A 21418-nucleotide genomic window follows, 5' to 3' on the forward strand; every position below is an offset into this window, starting at 1 on the left:
TTGCTCTTGGATAGTTAGATATAATATTTATTTATGTACGTGTGATAATAATAACGTAATACACTAGAACTCAACCTGATTTCGCGTGGGTCGAAACGCTCCGGAAGGCTGTTTAACAATAATATGGCAAAATATTTAGGGACACGACACTGATTCGATTGATATTAAAAAATAGTAATAATCAGATGTATGATGAATGAATGAATTGAATTATTATTTTAATACAAAGTATATAATAAACACCGTCGAAATCAGTCAACCGGCTTTTTTTTCGGACTACCTACTCTTAATGTTATTGGCTGCAGTTGGCTTTTACAGTCAACGATTCGGGGCGAGTGCAGGTTACACTCCAAAACAAAGGAAGGACTTATGGAGCGGCTGAATACCAACTGCCGCCTGGAAGTTTGTCTCTGGTTTCCCTTCAAAACGCATAAAAATTTCACCTTTTATCGTAAGGCTTACAGCGACCGCGTGTTTTATATCGACACACCCGGTCGCAATTCTGATGCATTCCCTGTCCCTTTCTGTCGGAGTTCGTAATTACATGTCTTGCTTTAATCGCTAGAAGTGTCCTCTGATTAAAATCGTAACGGACAAGCAGAAGTTAGCCTTCAGAGTTCAGGGAAGTGAGCAGCGAAGGTGTAAAAACGAGTGGAAACACTTCTCATGCCATTGGCGCTGCCACTCGCGCTGCCCGGTGCTCCCTCGATTGTCGGTTTTTCGTGCGCGAGTCAAAGAACTGGCACGAGTGGCAGCGTGTTTTTACATTCAGCCCTCTCGCTAGTTGTCGCCCGGCAATATTTCTGGCAGCGCGAGTGGCAGGGGAAGCGGCTGAATGTAAACGTAGCATAAGTCCTTCCACTCTAGAATCGCTGCCATAATTTGTCTGCTGTAAAATCTACGGCTAGAAGTAATAGAATACTTCAAAAAAGGCCAATGTTAGCAATGTAAATAATATATAATATTATTACCAGTAGTGTACTTATTGGAGCAATGACCTTGCGAGGCAACGCTAGGTATGAATTCTGCGAATGACTCAGTCATTCAATTCTCTCACTCTGTTTTTTTATGGATGATAATGGAATTGTGCACCCGCGTTTACGTTAGCGAGGCACCAGTGGAGGATGATAAGATGACCATGAGATCAGGTCAGTTAGCCCATCTTGGTAAATATCATTTTGCCACGATGAACCAGTTCCAGGGGGAACAAGAAAGACAGCAAGGAATTACTAATAATTCCCTTAATTTTATAGATATATCTTACTAGTTGACCAGGCAAACGTTGTTTTGCCATATTATTAAATTAAAATCGCTTAAAAAATAGGGGTTGGTGATAGAAGTGTGAAAATTTAAGATTGTATGTACCTATTTTTAATGCCACGTCATAAAAATAGTTACTTTACCGAGGTTTACTCGAGAAATTGCTAGTCTCTCGAGTAAACCTCGGCATGTGGCATATTATATAGAGTTTTTCAAGAATAGTATATTAAGGTTTCTTAAGGATCGGCAATGCCCACTTGTCAGCTCTGGTATTTCAGGCTACGGTAACTACGGTACGGTGGGCCATATGCTAGTTTCCCACTATTGTAGTACAAAAAAAACATTTTGCCTAAAATGCAAATTCAATATTACAATAGAAAAAGTAATTATTTTCTATAAAAAGAATATATCATGTCGGTGGCAAACAAGCATTAGGCCCATCTGGTGGTAAACGGTTACCGGAGCCTATGGACGCCTGGAACACCACATGGTGTATCACATGCGCGTTGCCGAATAGTGAATAATAGTGAATCTTAAATACGTCAAGTTGAAAACATGTCAAGTGGTTCCTGGTGAATTTGTCACGATGTGCTAACTGATCTGACCTCATATTCATCCTATCATCCTCTGCTGGTGCCCCGCCAGCGTAAACTGTTGCGCCGGCGGGTGCAGCATTCCGTTCTCATCCACTAAAAAAATGTCAAATGGTAAACTAAATAAAATAGTTTGAGAACCTCTGTCTAAAACAATCAATGAATCGACTCGCTCAAGTAGCGAGCATGTTAAAGCGCTTACACACAGCTTAAAAATCGGTGGCAATATCGGAAATGCGAAAGGAAGTAGGCACTTCGTAATCATAATTATTCTCCTTCATCATTTCTTACACAGAAAACGATTTATGGCATTCCCAAATCTGCACCAATATTGCCACAAATTTCGGGTTCATGTGTAGTAGCTTTTACATTGCGAAGAGAAAATCAAAAGGTAAATAATTTTTACTCTAATAGACGTGTTTGAAATGTTCGGCATACCTGCTATTTTGTAGTTGGTAGAGTAAAATATAACTTAACCTAATAGTAACTAAACGTATACTGCTGTCACATTTTTACTCAAGAAGACTCAAATAGATGAGAAGAGATCGGATATACAAATGTTCTCTACTCAAATCTTTGTTTTAGTTCTCTCCTAAGGTGAAAGCGCCTAATGTCAGCCAACGCTAAGTCGGCCAGTTTGTATTAAAATTTGAAAACTTATCTAATATTAATATTTTATTATGGACATCTTTATATAGGAAATTGTGGGCACTTTTCTTGATAACATACATAATGAAGATTTTGACTGAAAACCAAAATAAAAAAGGTTTTAGTTAGATATAATTTTGCTTATTTATATTTGTATTATAAAATTTCAATAACGAAAATAACGTTGAGTACATTCACCTTACATTCTTACATTCAATAGCACGTAGTACCAACCTACAAATAAAGTGGGTACATTATAATTTACTGAATATATATTTGTCAAAAGACGAAAATATAAATATACCTTCTTGTAAAAATAATCATATAACATTTTTTGTAAGTTTTTGTATTTAAGAGATATATTTTTTAAACATACCTAATTAGCATTACATTACTCTGAATAAATAATCAAAGTAATGTAAAGGTAATTATTTTCGAATTACATAACATCTAGTTTTTTTTATATTTGGACAGACACTAAGTGCTTTGACATCTATGCTATTTCTTGCTGCAATAATTATTTTTTCTATAATTATCAGTTCTATCCAAATTCATATGATCTAATAAAACTTAATCCCTAACCAAACTTCGAGTTCCAGTTTGCCATACTTGTCTTTGGCGAATGTACTTTATTCCAAGCCATAATATATAAAAAAGTACTGCTGACATTGACATTACAAAAATATTTCTATCATGGCGTCTTTTCGAGCGGCATAACCTTTCGTGAAGTTTCGTGTTAATCATATTTGTTTTTATTATACATGCTTCATAAAATATTATTGTATAAACTGTAATTGTGTTATTGTGGATTTAGAATAAGTGATCGCCATGGCGGACGCGGCGGCCAGACAGCTGCAATATGAATATAAAGCTGTAAGTATTGTTTTCCTATCATCCAATTTTATTTTGTTCAAATAATCTGTTTCATTGCAAATATTATTGATACTGAGTATTCTACACAAGCCTCTTTATTTACTTAACATGTACACATTGTGTTGTGTATACTAATTTGTACGTATTGCTTCATTATTTACTATTGTTACTCAATGACATGAAAATGTTAATTTTTAATTATTAACTATTACCACAGAGATTTATTCTAGTTTATTTGGAGACCTATTGTAATAGTGGTGAAGCTCTTTATGTATTATTAAATTGAATTAGAATTATAAACAATAAAGAAGTATAAAGAATTTTAAATTAAAATTATTCATACATAGAATAGCATTTCAACCAAATTTCAGACTGCAAAAAGTTTTGCGCTTTACCACTATATGATGAACGTGGTGATTCAACTGAATCACAGACTTTCCAAAACGTCTGCTTGTGTATTACATGAACAAAGTAGTGTTTTCCTTGTATATAGGTGACGGTTACCACTCACATGTAAATGAGCCGTCAGTGTGTTTACTATTCATTCATCAATCATCTCAGTCTGTAAAACATCTACCACTGAATACAGGCCTCCCCAAACATCTCCATGATGACCGGTCCTGCGTTGCTTCATCCAACACCTTCCAGTGATCTTAACTAGATTGTCGGTCCAGATTTCCATTCAGCTTCATTGTTAGAAGCCTTCCCATACTGCATCTTCCGGGCACAGTCGCCACTCAAGGACTTTATTGCCCTAACAGCCATCTGTCCTATAAGCTATGTGCCCTGCCCCTTCAGTTTCGCTATTCAATTACATAAAAAATATGTCTTTCACAGAACTCCAATCTTGTGTTACAAGCTGATGTGAGATTAATAGAGCGTCGGGGCCGTGATGAAGCTACCGGTGAGGTGCTGTCTCTCTCAGGGAAACTTAGTGGTACTCGCATGGGAGACAGAGCACAAAGAACAAAGCCAGATAAAGCTGAAGAAAGGAAAGCAAAGTAAGAATTTTGGTAATCTTTAGATGCTGTAAATTCATAATTAGGTGTAAGCTGTGGTTAGAGAATATTAGTAATCTTTAGATATTAAAAAAATCATGATGAGGCGAAATTCTCTCTGGTCTGGTTTAGCATACCATCTTACTTCAAATGGTTATGGTTTCAATTCCTCCTACAGTACATTTATATTCATGAGTCTTATGTATGTAAACTATGGGTAGTTTTATTATTGTTTGTAAATTGATTTATGTGAGGGTACTTATGTAATTATGATTAATATTTATTAATGAGTATAATAGTTTGTTTCTTGCTTGCTCTGCATGCGATGAGTTTATGTTCTGAATGAATGGTGGAATAAATAAAATATGACTATTCAAAAGTGCAACTATAAGAATTGCATATATGAATTGCAATGTGAGCTCGAACAAAGATTATTTCTATTTATACTACTCAGCATGTTAATTTGTTTAACAGAATTTTACATTTGGATATTTTTGATAATATGAAATACATACATGCATTCACACACAGCACCATCTAGACCAAAGTTAAGGGGGTCTTCCTATGTGATGGGTTGAAAAAATCGATTTTTTTTTTTTTCATAAATTGCTCCCTTAACATGTCTAGAATACGGTAGTAAAGCGATTTTAGAAAATTCGAAGTCGTTTTAAAGATACAGCAGGTAAAAGAAAGAGCGGTTCGGAGCGGTGAGTTGGCAGTTAGAGACCGGGCCTATTGTGTACCGTCGGCTTTATACCTGGCCTCCCTTTTATTAATATATTTGTTTATACAAGTTTAGACACGTTTCTACAGACTTAAACAGAAATTTCTATTGTTATAATATTCTACGGATTAGCAATTCGACGCCATCCAGATTCGCTTGAAGATATGAGAAAGGAAGTTTGGGCAACGTACTATCACAAATGTTCTTCTGATGAAAACCCTCAGCATCAATTTTGTCCAGAAGGCGAAGACAGTTGGTGTAAATGGCGTAAGGCTGAAGCTAATAATGAACTGGACCAATTTCATCACGATAAACCACCTCTAATTCCGCAAGTCCAAGAAGCTATCAAACCGGTTTTCGAAGATTTATCGAAAGACGAATTATTAATTCGTTGTTTAGGAGCAGAGACACAAAACAATAACGAATCTTTGAATTCTTTGATTTGGACTTTCGCTCCTAAACATCTTCATTCTGGTCCCAAAGTTGTTGAAATTGCTAGCTACTTAGCAGTTATTATCTTTAATGAAGGTTTTCAAGGTATTTTAAAAGTTATGTCGATTATGGGATGCCCTGTTGGTCGTGAAGCCCAAGCGTATGTTGAGAAACGGGATGAAAAGCGAATCTTACGCTCTGAGCGGCGCGTAAGTGATGTCGTTAAACAAGCCAGGATTGACTCAAGAGCTGAACAATCTGCTTTAAAAGAGTTTCACGAGGAAGAGGAAGGAATACTCTATGGACCAGGCATCGCCGATTGAGAGTAAGTTGATATTTTAATAGTTTTTAACGGACTTGAAACTTTAAACGCGTTTTTCTCAAAACTGTGTTTTTCAAACTTTCCTCCATTGTATCTCAGAAACGGCTGGACCGAATTACTTGAAATTTACAGGGCACACTCAATATATGTAAACGCATGGAATGAACTATTATCAATCGAAAATTTTCAAAACTTCGATTTTTTTATAGCAAAAAAAAAAAAAAAAAAACGCCTAATTTGCAACTTTTATTTCAAATGTCTATCAAAAATCCAATTTTTTTTATATTCATTTGATTATATATAGGTCATTCCGTGCTTTTAAGCCTACAAATTAAAACGCCGTTTTTTTTTTTTTTTTTCAGATAAGCCGATCAGCCGGAATCGTGGAGGAAGTGGGAGCTCTTTTTTTCGAGGCGGGGGTGTTCAGAGCGCTGTAACTCTAGATTGACTGAATATTTTTAGCTGAAATTTTATATTTATACTGTCCAAATATGTGTTAATAAATGATAAAAAACTTGAAGCTCTAAATATTTACTGGTCGTAGAAAAAAAATCCTAAAATATCCCTAAAAAACAGGCCGTCACATAGGAAGACCCCCTTAAGCCAGCTAAAGCTTGTGTTATGGGTACTACATGACTGATGCAAATATGACTTACATTTTATTTTCGTAAATACTTACATACATATTATACATAGAAAACAAGCAGACTGACACAAACAATCATACTCATGAATACAAATGTTTGTGCCGTGCGAGGAATCTAACCCGCGACCATTGGAAGTAAGACCGCTAGACCACAGAGGCAGGCCAAATGCTAATATTATAAAATAATTAATACATTATATGTGCTCTAAATTCCTACAAATATTGAAACGATCTGCAACCATTAGTTATAACTTTATTTTAAAAGAAAATCTACATATATATTTTTTCATACATTCAGGCGACAGAAACGCGACGAAGCCTCCTACGAGTTGTCCAAATCGAAGACAGCGCGTGTAGCGTGGGCTGATGACACCCCGGGGGTGCTGTATCGCCCTCGGGCGCAGCACACGCGCCACGCTTACGAATTGTTGCTGTCGTTCATGCAGAGCGCTTTAGGGGACCAGCCAAGGGATATATTGTGTGGTGCATGTGATGAGGTGAGTGATCCATTTAAATTCAAATTAAAAAAGAATTTAATCATGTAGGACATTTTAGCCGCTTATGAACGTATATTATAATTTTTCCCTACCGTCCAGTTCAGTATATAGATCCAATTGAGAAGAACCGGTAATAAACTCAATTGAATTACCTTTTTTTTAAATCCAGTTTATTTACAATGTATATTTATACATGTGTCTATATCTAACATTAAATGAAAATTCCGTGCATGAACAACTATTGCCCTCTACGCTTGTCATTCAAGTAATCATTTAGTGAATAATAGGCCTTGCTCAATAAATATGATTTAACAGAAGTTTTGAATTTATTTAAGGGTAATTCCAATATATCCTTTGGTATGTTATTGTAATTTACCTTACTATTACCTACCTTTCCCTGCATTCTTCAATGGTGCTTACTTTAGCGGCATTTTGTAATAATTATCATTGCGAAATAACAGACAAGTGACTATAGAACTAAGACATAATTATAGAGGTATTGGTTATTTATAAATATTAAACGTGTTTGGAGAAAAAAAAATTTAAAAGAAAATGAAATGACTTGAAACATACGCGTTTTCACGCGCATAAAATGAACACAAAATATAGTCAAAGACATTCACGATTGTGCTGCCTTTCCAAAGCTATTCATGACTCTTATACTATAATTACACTGCCTAATCTGCACTCTACAATCGAAAGTCAGAGAACTTAGGTTGAACTAAGAGAGAATCCACAGAGAAACCCACGCTTACGGCTTCTGAACAAATATACCTCAGTATACATTTATTTTATTATTATATATATTTTATATCCGTCCTAGCTTCACCCAAATGCTTTACAAATATTTTAATTTCGCATTTTGATTTATGCTATAACATCCATGTAATATACATATAAACCTTCTTCTTCGTCTTGAATCATTCTATATATTGCTGAAAACTACTTTAAAATTCATTATTTAAATGATGAACCGGGTTTTATTTTTAAACTTTCGTGTTTAATAAACATTATTTATATTATTTACCGGGACTTAACACGAATAATTTTATGGCAAATAAAGGTATTTACCGTGAATATTAATAGTAATTTACCGTGGTCCAGTCAGCTCGAGACCACGGCTAGTGCAACCTAGTCGAAACGTCAAGAGAGGTAAATACCTTTATTTGCCATAAAATTATTCGTGTTAAGACCCGGTTAATAATATAAATAATGTATATTAAACACGAAAGTTTAAAAATAACTACATTAAAATCCGTTGCGTAATTTAAAACATTTATAACAGACAGTGGCGGCAACTTTGTTTTATACTATGTAAAGATTAATTAATTTGAATATCTAATTTTCAGGTTTTGGTGGTGCTGAAAAATGATAAGCTGAAAGATCTTGAAAAGAAAAAAGAAATAGAACTATTATTAGGACCTATAGCTGACGAGAGATTTGCATTGCTAGTCAATTTAGGTAAGAATTTTGTTTCCTATTGCTATTAACTTCAAATTCAAAATATCTTTATTCATGTAGGTCACATGAATAAAGATATTTTGAATTTGAATTCTTCTATTACAGACTCTTACGATATGTCAGATCTACCGTCAGTTCCAAGTGCTTTCGAGATGAAAGGACTGACAAGAAAATCAGCTCGTATTTTTTATAATAAATGTACATAGTTACAATAATACAGATTCATTTAAATTTGGGAGAATAGAGTGACCACCAACATATTCTTAAAAGTTGTACAATGGCAGACTTATCCCAAATGAGGGATTTCTTCCAGTCACCCTTTGAATGACTGAAAGGAATTGTGGAGTGGTGGAAATATATATATATATATACATGACAATAACAACAAAGGAAAAAGAAACAAACGCATTATATCTAACTATAATATATAAATATACCTACATATAAATAAAATAATAATAATAATAATTAAATGAAAAATGTATAAATAGTAACAGCAGAAATATATAAAAGACAATACTACTATATAAAAAAAATATGACGAATACTAAAACAGCGCATTCGCAAAGGATGAGTGTTGACATACGTTGCAAAGAGCGGTGTCCCCTTAAACCTACACTAAGGTCACAAGTCCCGGGAACTGCTCGGAGTATCGCTCTCTACCACACCCATTTAGTGCTAGAGAAGTACAGAAAGATATATAAACTAAAAAAATTATAAAATGTAAAATATCTCTTTACAGGTAAGAAGATAACAGATTTCAATATAAATACAGCATCTGAAGGCAACACTGAGATCGACGAGACGTACGGAATTAATGTACAGTTTGAGGAGTCCTCGGAGGAAGACGATGAAGATGCATATGGAGAGGTAATCTAAAACTATAATAAAAAATCTACTTAATATATATTTAACCAACTTAGGTGATATTTTGCGGAAGCAATTAGCATATGTGAGATCACAAATATTCAGAGAGGAAACTAAGTATTATGGATTAAAACACGTTTCGATTTTAGAAAAATGTTTTTTAATATGAATGTTTGTATTGAGGCTTACATAGTGTTCACGCCGTATAGACGGCAGAGCGGGTGGAGGGGGCGGCACACATCAGTGCGAACATAGCACCGAGCACCGCGCTCGGTGAATTAGGTAAAGGTAATACGATCAGTGAATTCAATTGCCACAACGGCTCCTAAGACGATACATATACATTCTCGAAGATACGCCCTTGTACGCGTCAACAATAATAATATATATCATTTTCACAATAAACGTTTGAAACAATAAACTCTTTGGAATTACAAGAAACAATTTGGTGACCCCTGATCTGATTGTCTGATGTGAGTCGATCAGGGGTCACATACAATGATTATATTTAAGTACCCTACATATTTGACATCTTTGAAAAAAGTTATATTGAGGGTGACCATAAAAGACATACACAATTATTGTTATACAACACCAAGCTATATCCGAACTCTATTCAATGTCTAATAATGCCTCGTTGAGAGGCGAAACACGTATCGCAATATGGATGGTAGTCTCAATAACAGTCAGAATTTGATCACCAATAGAGAAGGTCGTAACGGTAGTCAAGTTTCTGCACCGAATGTTTGTGATCTCACACATGGCAATGGTAGCGAAATTAAACAAAATAAAATAATATAAATAGTAATGAAATGAGTAATGAAATGGACTTCCTCAAAATAATATCCAATTCGAAGAAATATAACTCCAATGTTGACATAGGTCCGTGAAGAAGATAAAGAAGATGGAGAGGGAACTGATAATGAGAAGGAGAAAGACAGTACAGCAGACGAGGACAGTGACGGGGAGGGGAAGAGGAACGCCATACACACAAATGTGAGTTTACACATGTACTCTTTTTTATGTATGAGTAAGATGGTAAGTCATAATTTTTAAGTGAGATATCTGTTTTTCCTTTACCTTCACGGAGAGTCAGGCAGAAATATAATAATAATCTCAGGACAATTCACACAGCCTTATCTAGACCCAAATTAAGCTAGCCATAGCTCGTGTTATAGGTACTAGATAACTGCTACAATTACATAGTTTTTTTTTTCGTAAATACATACTGTATATTATACATAGAAAACACCCAGACCGACACAAACAATTATACTCATGAATACAAATGTTTGTACCGTGCGAGGAATCGAACCCGCGACTATTAGAAGTAAGGTCAAGTTTTAAACCACTAGACCACCAAGGCCGTCAAACATAAATTGACATGCAAAGTTTGTGTCGACCAGATTTGAACTCACGAACTCTTGATCTTAATTTATTTATTTATTTATTTATTTACATGCTCTCGGTGAGTATTACAGTATAATACCAATACACTCATCAAGGATTAAACTTACGCAATACATACATTAATAGTAATAATAATTATAGTAACAATAGCTGTTTTACAACTACAGAAATTACAATAACAATAATAATTTAGACAAGAATAATACCTATTCTAATATTGTGACTCCACAAAACTTGTTACCGCTCTGTGAAACTCTGGGGCAGTACAGTTAAATATGTCAAGTTGACAAATTACAGATACCTCATTAAGCAGACGAAGTGCTCTTGGGATTGGTGCATGATCAGCACCTGAGGTTCTGCACCGGGGCAGAGCAAATATTATATGTTTACGATCGCGTTTATTAATTTCTGGGACCTGAAAGCTGATCAGACCCAAGATATTTGGATCATATCTAATTCCCTTGATTATTTTATATATGAACTCCAGAAGTGATATGTTTCGTCTTACCTCAAGGGCATTATATCTCAACATACCTAACAAGAAGGTGCTCGGATATATATGAGGATAACCTACGCGATAACCATATTGTTTATGATATAACCATCTCATAAACTTTTTTTGTAATTGTTCAATCATCATTGAATATTTTGCCTCGTGTGGATTCCATATGATAGCATTACTTTCTAAAATACTCCTAACGTAAGCATTATACAAAATTTTGATAGCGTCAATACTATTCAGGTTTTGGGCCTGCCTCAGCACAAATCCTAGAGATCTGTATGCTCTGCGACACATCCCTACGATATGTTTACTAAAGGATAAATCCTCACTCATTAACACCCCTAAATCGCTAACAGAGTTAACTCTTGGTAAGCACGTGGAGCCTAGACAATAATTGAAATTAATAGGCTTTTTTAGTCTACTAAATGTTAATACTGAACATTTGTTAGTATTAAACATTAAGTTATTCTTCTCACTCCATTGTTTGACGCAATCAATATCTCGTTGGAGACGAATGCAGTCAGAGTAACTATCAATTTTTAAAAATAATTTGAGATCATCAGCAAATAATAGGCATCTTGCTGAAGTAACGGTCTCAGGCAAATCATTTATCATGATAAGAAACTCTAACGGTCCAAGGTTGGAGCCTTGGCTGACCCCAGAATGTGTGTAATAAGAATGAGAAATATGGCCACCATACTGAACATATTGTTTTCGATTTTATAAATAGGACGCAAAAAATTTAAGTAAGTGATGGGGTAAAACCGACAGATGCTAACTTTCTCAGAAGTATATCGTTATTTACCATATCAAATGCTTTTTTGTAATCTAAATAAATTGCATCAACTTGTGAGCCAAAATCAACAGCTGCAGTTGTATAGGTCCAGAATGACATCAAATTACTGGTAGTGGAACGTCCCTCCCTGAATCCGTGTTGAACGTCGGTGATTACACTCTTTGTTTGTTGAGCGATATAACGGTGTAAAATAGATTCAAACAACTTGCCAAACACTGACAAGATAGCTACTGGCCTATGGTCATTAACATTAGAAGCCGGTTGTTTTTTAGGAATGGGAACTACACGTGATATTTTCCATTCATCAGGATAGTAATTATTTTTTAAACATAAATTAAATATATGCAGCATTGGCATGCATTTGGCAACTCCTTTAGAGTTGCCAAAACCGAACCGCAATCCTTCAATATATAAGGAGGAATACCATCCGGCCCAGCAGATCTTTTTGGTTTAAGCGTTTTGAGGGCTATGTTAATGTCCTGCGACAATATGCACTGTATGTGAATCCGATTATTACTATTTTCACTTGCTGCCGCCATCGCTTCATCTACATTCAATTTTGGTGGACTCTGAGCATATATTGAAAAAAAATAGTTTGCAAATAATTGAGCACATTCATGTATCGGTACCGATCGTTCATTATGTAGAATACTGCTCACATTATCCCTATATCTACGTTTCGCCTTTATATATCGCCAAAACGCCGATGGGTCTTGTTTTATGTCGTTTTCAATTTTATACCTATAATTATCAAAATCCCTTTTTATATTAAGCTTAACTATTGCCCTAAAGTGTGAAAATAAGGCACGATAATTTTGTAATATTGTAATTAGTGTGATAAAACGACTTAGTTTTAATGTTGCGCTTAGTTTCAGTCGTATACCACACAGGATAAGAATATCGAGATGGTACAGTCTGGCGCTTTTTTCTTGGGACACAATCATCGACACAAGCATTAATAATATTGTAAAAAATATTCAATGCAAGTTGTGGATCACCTGTTTGTAACAAAGACCACCAGTCTATATTACATAATTTTGAATATAAAGTTATAAAATCAGCTTTGTTAAAATCCCAGTCATTTACAGTACTCAACTTATCACAACATTGATTTTCACCATAATATTTAGTTTTTATGAAGAAACTAAGTGGCGGGTGATATTTGTCCATTGGCACTAAGCTGTCAATTTCATGAATCACTGTCACCTGCCCCAATGATTTGCTAACTAAAACGAGGTCTAATGTACTTCCGTAGCTATTTTGTATACAATTTACTTGATCGAGATCACAGAGCGATAACAAATATTCATATCTATGATGCACCGCAAGGGATGCCGAATTAAAATTAAAAATCTCCACATATTAAAATATTGGAGTACTTAAAACCAATACATTCAATCACCTCAAAGACTGCAAAATACTGAGCTTCAGACGCAGTCGGTGGTATGTATACGCACACAACCACAAATAATAAATTGTTATTACGATATAGGCCGCCACACACTAACTCACAATCGCAACCGGTTTTATTGTCTAGTTCGATGTCTATTCCGCGAAGATCATATAAAGCTGGGGTCACAATAGCTACTCCGCCTCCGCGACTCTTTCCACTTCTGTCACATCGAAGTAAATTATATCCAGGTGCCACGACCTCCTTGTCCAAGATTCCGGGAAGTAACCACGTTTCAGTTATGAAAAACAGTTGAAATGTAGATGCTGCCATAGCCGACGAAAATTCATGAAGCTTGGTCCGCAACCCCCGAACGTTTTGGTAGTAGATTTTTAATAATCTATTACGCTCGCTATTCTTAGTTGTACTAGCCTTTATCTCCTCTTTTTTGGTTTCGTCTTTGAAACCACTCATTAAAGTTTGTGTTCGGCGGCCAATTAGTAGCAGTCATGAAGAAGTTGAACAGACTTTCGGGAACTGTTACTACAAATGATGCATAATGAGTTAGTGCAAGTTTTTCGACTGTATATGGAGCCTGTTCCGGATTTTGCTGGAGCCTGAACCTGTTCAGCAGAAATATCATTTTTCAATGACCATATATGAATTTTCCTACGTTTTTCCACTGCACGTAAGTCATCATCCACCTCTCCAGTACCATGGTTCGCCGGCCTCCTATATTTTCTAGATCGTACCGTTGTCCATTCCGCTTCCGCTTGTGGACCATCGTTTGTGGACCATCGTTTGTCAGTGGAGCCGCATCTTTTGGTCTAATAGTAGATGCGCTGATACCCGCCGAGTGGGGCGCTTGCATTGGCGGGGATGTATGCGTTGAAGTAGGGGCATGCATGACGTCAGAGTAATTGACACGAGTATTGTCGGATGGTTTGGAGCGGGGGGTATTGGTTGCTCGTTGTCTGCGAGTTTGTACCTGTACAGGTGGTTGCGGTGGATGCTGCGGGGCGGGGGCGGTTGTCACTGCGTTGTTAGGTGATGGTATACGTTGCTGTGACGCATCAGCTGATACAAATCGAAATGAATGCTTACCCTCTTCCTGAGAAAGTTGGCGTTCTTGTAATCCATCTATTTTAGCCTCTAAACTCCTTAAAATTTCGCCCAAGGAGTTTAATTTTAACTCCAAAGGGAGAATAAATCCTTGGAGCACTTTCGTCACTTGTTCTATGGTTTTTTTATCCATTGTACTATTTATTAACTTAAAACAAAGCTTAAGCGCAGATCTACACGTCTTTCGGCTATGCTAGCTGCCTACCCTTTAATAAAAAACATTTACGTCATAATTGTCAAGAAATGTTGTATATGAATGAATTTAGGGTCATCAACGCGCACGTGACGCCCCTGGTGTTTCAGGCGTCCATAGGCTTCGGTAACCATTTACCACGAGATGGGCCGTATGCGTTTTTTAAATCCAGTTTATTGGGAGGAAAGGGGATTGTTAGCAATGGGGATTGATGATCTTATTGCTAGCAATAAGATCAGTCAGGTTAACCTCCATGCTCCATCCAATGGATCCCCCTGGAAACCATTGTGATAAATTCTTAGTGAATTTGTCACGATGGGTTATCTGATTTGACCTCACCTATCATCCTCCATTGGTACCCCGCCAGCGTTGTTTCCACCGTGTTTAAAGAAATTGACTTGACCTTGACCTTTCAGCTATCAGAGGAACAGACCCAGAAAAGAAGGGATACAATACTCCATCCTATGGACATCGACGCGTACTGGCTCCAGCGTCGTCTCTCACGCCACTTCCCCGACGCTATGGTCTCCCAGGCCAAGTCCAGTGAGGTCCTGAAGGCGCTGGCTGATGCTGCAGACGACAGGGACCTGGAGAACAGGCTGGTCCTCTTGCTGGGATACGACTGTTTCGATTTTGTTAAAGTTTTAAACAAATACAGACATACGAGTGAGTACAGATGGTAATTTTGTTATCTGTAGAGTTGATAGTAGTTTAATTTATTCAATTTATTTACAGCCTTTAATATATTAAGAAAAATGTGTTTTATTGTACCAATTTTAACATGTTGAATACCACATAGAAAAATCTTATTTCTCACATAAGGACCGGAATTTTTTTAATTACTTTTAAAATATGTTTTTAGTGTACAATAATCTGAGGTAGACATTATTTGACACCTAGAATTATTTCAATTGATGTGCCCATGGGTCATCTCCCGGTCCCAATGTGTAAATTTACTTTCGTTGCGGAATAACCCACCGGTGGGCATGCGGTCTATAACGTGTTAAGAATGCTCTAATAATATAATGTATCCTTAACACTATTATAACGCATCTGAATCATCATCAGGGGGTTGGGCTATTGCTTGAATCTGTAGCTGTGAAGGATGGAGACCAAGATGACGAGCAAAAGTTAAACGGCACCATTGTTGTTGTAGAATATTTGTATTAAATTGACTTATGTCATATAAAAACAATATAATATTATAAAAAATATAGACAATAAAAAAGGTATATAAAATAGTTTCCAACAGTAGCACTGCGACCTACATAGATCTATTGTGCTCGCCCTTTTTCAAAGTTCATAACGCACTACGTTAGCGAACTTTGAATAAGGGCGAGCAGAATAGATCTATACAGGTCGCAGTGTTACAGGTCTTAGCACCTGACAGTAGTCCAAACATAATAAAAAAAATATATCAATCCTGATTGTAGGCGACGCACTACGTTATCAAAATATTGTATATCTTTTTTTTATATAGTCAATTTTATTATTATATGTACATATATATACATAAACTGCCCACCTTCATGAAAGAGGACTACTGGCCGAAAGGTGTGGTGTATCGGCGCTACCGTGGCAGATTGCCGTCTTCAGTGCAGTGATCACACAGACAATATCGTTGTATTGGTTTTTAAATATTATATTATATGTATGTTAGTCTATAAGGTATTTATAATATGGGCCTAGTTGCCTGAAATAAATGAATAAATAAATATACATAAATATACACGATACGTCATTCTTTGTCATTTTTTTATATGAGAATACATATGAGGGTGCGCATAATGTAATTAATATAATTCTACCCGTTCTCTACACAATATTGTAGTCGGATTCAGACGATCGCGGTCACGCTCGGTGTCACATATAAAATAAGTGCGTGCTCTCAGTTTGGGAAAATAAGTCGGTGTTTTAGTTCCATCCTTTACACTGATATTAGACTACCCAAAAGAAAATAATACACTGTAATACGGACTGTAATCTCCACATATAGCCACTCATCTGGATCGTAATATATAATAATAACAATGTAATTTTGTCCACAGTTTTGTACTGCACTAAGCTAGCGTCGTCGCAGTCTGAGAGCGAACGGACGGCCATCAGAGAGGAAATGTCTCGACAACCACACCTGCAGAAGATATTAGCGCAGTTGGACACTGGCAAAGGGGATGAAGAGGTCAGTGTTCTCAATCGTGGTACAGATACAGCAGCCTTGATTTTCCTTCAATCAAATATGCAAAAGAAGAAGTTTATTCCAAGCGAACGGAGTCGCGGGCCACAGCTAGTCTATACATCTATACATATAAATAAAATTGTAGTGTCTGGTTGTAATATTGAAATAACCATTTTTAACTACATGAATATAAATACGGTACATACACCAAAATAACATTTTTACAATTTATGTCTGTCTGTCTGTCTGTTTGTTTCGGCTAATCTCTGAAATGGCTGGACCTATATTGACGGGACTTTTTATTGGCAGGTAGCTTATGTAATAAGGAGTAACTTAGGGTACCTTTATTTTAGAAAAATAAAGTTAAATTCCACGCGAACGAATTCGCGTGATAACCGCTAGTTATAAATAAAAAAGCTAATTGTTAATGTATTAACAGATGGACAAGCAATCAGAAGCTCCTCGTAAACGTCACAAGTCAGAAGTGGAGACTGGCGAGGGTGCAGGTCAAGTGACCGGCTCCAGGAAGGTGCTGCAGCTCGAGGACCTGGTGTTCGCAGCTGGAGCACACTTCATGGCCAACAAGAGATGCCAACTGCCACCGGGCTCGTTCAGGAAACAGCGGAAAGGTGAGTTGTGGTGCACATTGTGGTTGTTCGACAGATGCGGTGGTGTAGCGGTTTAACACTCCATCGTACTTTGGATGGTCGGGGGGTAGATTCCTTGGATGGTAAAAACATTTGTATTCATGAGTACGATTGTTTATAATGGTCTGATATTTAAATTAAACACACTCTTGCCCATGTGTCCCAAAATTGCCAGGAGAGCCCTAATAGGGCTCCCAAAATAAGTCGCCGTTTAGGGCTCCGCAGGGAAGGTAATAATTATAATTTCAGGACAATTCACAGCGCCATCTAGATCTAAGCTAAGCTAGGTAAAGCTTCAGTTATGGGTACTAGATAACTGACACGTTTGTATTCACTTTAAAAGAGCATTTTTCATTATTTAAATGAGCCACACACAAGTTTCTTTCTCGTTCTTCTTGTGATGAGACAGCTTTCCGAATGAGCGGTAGATTAAAAATAATGTTATGACTATTCAAAAGTGCTTAAATTAAGTTTATCTGAATGAATGATTATCTATTCTATTCTATTTTGATTGATTGATATTTTTCTATTCTATTGTACAGGTTACGAAGAGGTGCATGTGCCAGCACTAAAACCGAAGCCGTATGAAGAGAACGAGACAAATGTGGCCATTGAGAAGCTACCCAAGTATGTGCAGCCGGCTTTCGACGGTTTCAAGACCCTCAACCGGATACAGGTGACACTTACATACTATACAATAAATAAAATTAGAGTGCCTGTTTGTAATATTAAAATAACCGTATTTTTCTACATGCATATGAATATAAATACGGTACATACACCAAAATAACATTTCTTATAATTTTTGTTTGTCTGCCTGTTTGTTCCGACTAATCTCTGAAATGACAGGACTTTTTAGGCAGGTAGGTGATGCAATAAGGAGTAACTTACGCTACGTTTACTCAGAAAAAATCTTTTATTTTAAAGTTAAATTCCCGCGGACGAAATCGCGGGAATAGCTAGTTTATAATAATCATTAAATGTATAAGTTCTTTTTTCATATGGGCCCGTTCAAGTATTAAGTAAGCACTATGGGGGTTCCGGAGGATCTTTACTTTGCTTATTTTGGAAGACAAGGGGGTTAGGGGGATCTATATTACGTCATCGGTAATTTATAACTTTTTTAACACGAATGGCAACCCTCATATTGTCTTTGCTAAAAAACAATACATTAATTGAAAAATGTTTACGTAAGAATGGAGGAAGGGGTAAGAGTTTTGCTTACTTTGGCTGACATAGCGGATGGGGGGAGGTAAATAATTGTAATAAATTATTTACTAGCGGTTTAAACCACCGCCTTACCTTCAATGGTCGCGGGTTCAATTCTTCGCACGGTACAAACATTTGTATTCATGAGTATGATTGTTTGTCTGTCTGGGTGTTTTCTGTGTATAATATGTATGTATTTACGAAACGAATTTTTATCTGTTATCCAGTACCCATAACACAAGCTCTAAATGGCGCTGTGTGAATGGTCCTGAGATTATTATTATTATTATTATATCCACAGAGTCGAATATCGAAGGCAGCGCTGGAGACGGATGAGAATCTACTAGTGTGCGCGCCCACCGGTGCTGGTAAGACCAACGTGGCACTGCTGTGTATACTGCGGGAGGTCGGGAAACACGTCAACGATGATGGCACAGTCAACGTCAGCGACTTCAAGATGATCTATGTGGCTCCCATGCGCTCGCTCGTGCAGGAGATGGTGAGCTGGTTTCATTATTCAATATGTTAAGATCCCGTTAAGCGTTAAGCGACGTCAAGATGATCTACATCGCACCCATACGCTCGCTCGTGCAGGAGATGGTGAGTTAGATTAATTAAATTATATAAGACCTGCAACATCCTAGGAGTGAAGGTTAGGGCTTCGAGGCGATCTCTTTGCCCCGACATCAACTCCGAGGGCGACAACTCATTCTCTCAGTAGCCCACTCATGCATAAATGAAATATCTCCTTTGGAAAGTATACACTCCATCCTGAAGAAATATAAACCATCGCTCCTAAGAAAATACTTTAATTCTTGTCCCTAACGGGTCTATATAGCGTACTTTGAAAAAGGCCGAGCACAATAAATCCTTTTTTTTTTGGACTACTCTAATGCTGTAGACCGCAGTTGGCCTTTACAGCTTCACCGGACGTTAGGGGGCGAGTGTAGATTGGACTCTAAACCCGCGGAAGGACTTATGTGGCGGTTGAAAGCCAACTCCTGCCTGACGGATACGACTTTAGTCTGAGGGCACCACTAGGGGTTCGAACCTCGGCTCAGGCCGTTGTAATATAGATCCCCGTTTGAATTGGACGGGGGATCGATCGGAGGGGAAGACAATAAATCCATGCGGGTCATAGTGCTACAGGTCTTAGCACCTGACAATAGCCGAAATATATGAATAAAAAAAAATAGAAGTCACTTAGGGCGGGTGACCTAAAACTAATTTATACTGACGGTAGATTTGACATATCATAATAGTCTGTTATAGACCTACATGAATAAAGATATTTTGAATTTTGAATTATTAAGCTAGGGATTATTAAAAAACAAAGACATTTACAGTCTAGTGCCATAATTGGGGACTGGTAATTTAATTTGTTTTAATGGTCATACACACTAGACCAAGGGTCTCCAACCCGCGGCCCGCTGGTGTGTTTTCTGCGGCCCGCCAACAGCATAGGAACACTCAATAACGACAACAATTAAGTAATAAAAAGTGCATTTAATATAAAATAAAAAAGTCCTTATAAAAATATCTATGGTACTGCCCACTGTGCAGAATAAAAATGTTTTTGGCCCTTGATTTATAAAATGTTGAAAACCGCTGCACTAGACTATAGTTAACAATCTTCCATATCTTTAACCCTTTCCACTCCAAGCCTTTGTTTCTTATTCCACCAGCTCCACGCTAAAAAGTATTACATTATGTAGAGTGTCACTCGACGGTGTAGCTGGTGGAACAAAATCAATGTCGAGTGACATTCGACTTTGGAGTGGAAAGCGTTAAATAATCTCTTGCAGATTTATTAATGTGCTCATGACCGTCTCTCATTGGTCAGGTCGGTAACTTCAGTAAACGGTTGTCAGCGTACAACATGAAGGTCTCCGAGCTGACTGGAGACCACCAGCTGACCAGGGAGCAGATTGAAGCCACACAGCTGATTGTGTGCACACCGGAGAAGTGGGATATCATCACCAGGAAAGGTTGGTATCCGTAATAGAATCTATACATATAAATAAAATTGGAGTGTCTGTTTGTAATATTGAAATAAGTTTTTTACTACATGCATATGAGTATAAATACGGTACATACACCAAAATCACATTTTTTACAACTTTTGTCTGTCTGGCTGTCTGTTTGTTCCGACTAATCTCTGAAATGGTTGACAAGACTTTTATTCGCAGTTAGCTGATGTAATAAGGAGTAACTTAGGCTACTTTTATTTTAGAAAAATAAAGTTAAATTCCATGCGGACGAAGTCGCGGGTGCAGTTATTATAAATAAACTAGCATAAAATAATATTACCTATTAATTGAGATGTAAGCTATCCTATGTTTCAAGTTGGATCAAATTACACACAATGTACAAATCAAGTTTGCAATCGGTTCAGTAGTTTAGAAGTTCATCGCGGACAAACAACTTTATCCGAGGTTCGAATCTCTAGCGGTGCCCTCAGACTAAAGTCGTATCCGTCAGGCGGTAGTTGGCCTTCAGCCGCTCCATAAGTCCTTCCTTTAGTTTGGAATGCCATCTGCACTCGCCCCCTATCGTCCGGTTATTTAAATAATATTCTATTCACTTCTAACATCCCCCTGACTCGGTTTATTGTTTTTTTTTCTATGTACGTACATTTGAAATACAGTTTTA

General features: G+C 36.9%; 1 protein-coding gene across 1 annotated transcript in view; it reads left to right on the top strand.

Annotated features, from left to right (window-relative positions):
- The first annotated feature begins 3203 nt into the window (after positions 1-3203).
- LOC131850291 (U5 small nuclear ribonucleoprotein 200 kDa helicase) overlaps positions 3204-21418 on the top strand; it is a 53171-nt gene continuing 34956 nt past the window's right edge. The window contains exons 1-12 of the mRNA XM_059200501.1: positions 3204-3374; positions 4212-4375; positions 6795-6993; positions 8343-8454; positions 9197-9324; positions 10204-10317; positions 15151-15400; positions 16783-16913; positions 17350-17539; positions 18100-18233; positions 19068-19265; positions 20610-20754. Coding sequence (XP_059056484.1) covers positions 3330-3374; positions 4212-4375; positions 6795-6993; positions 8343-8454; positions 9197-9324; positions 10204-10317; positions 15151-15400; positions 16783-16913; positions 17350-17539; positions 18100-18233; positions 19068-19265; positions 20610-20754 — 1810 coding nt within the window. The 5' untranslated portion in view covers positions 3204-3329. The remainder of the gene's footprint in view (positions 3375-4211; positions 4376-6794; positions 6994-8342; positions 8455-9196; positions 9325-10203; positions 10318-15150; positions 15401-16782; positions 16914-17349; positions 17540-18099; positions 18234-19067; positions 19266-20609; positions 20755-21418) is intronic.

Source organism: Achroia grisella, unplaced genomic scaffold (genome assembly GCF_030625045.1).
Source record: "Achroia grisella isolate CSIRO2021 unplaced genomic scaffold, CSIRO_AGI_Agris_v1 utg719, whole genome shotgun sequence".
Classification (NCBI taxonomy): domain Eukaryota; kingdom Metazoa; phylum Arthropoda; class Insecta; order Lepidoptera; family Pyralidae; genus Achroia; species Achroia grisella.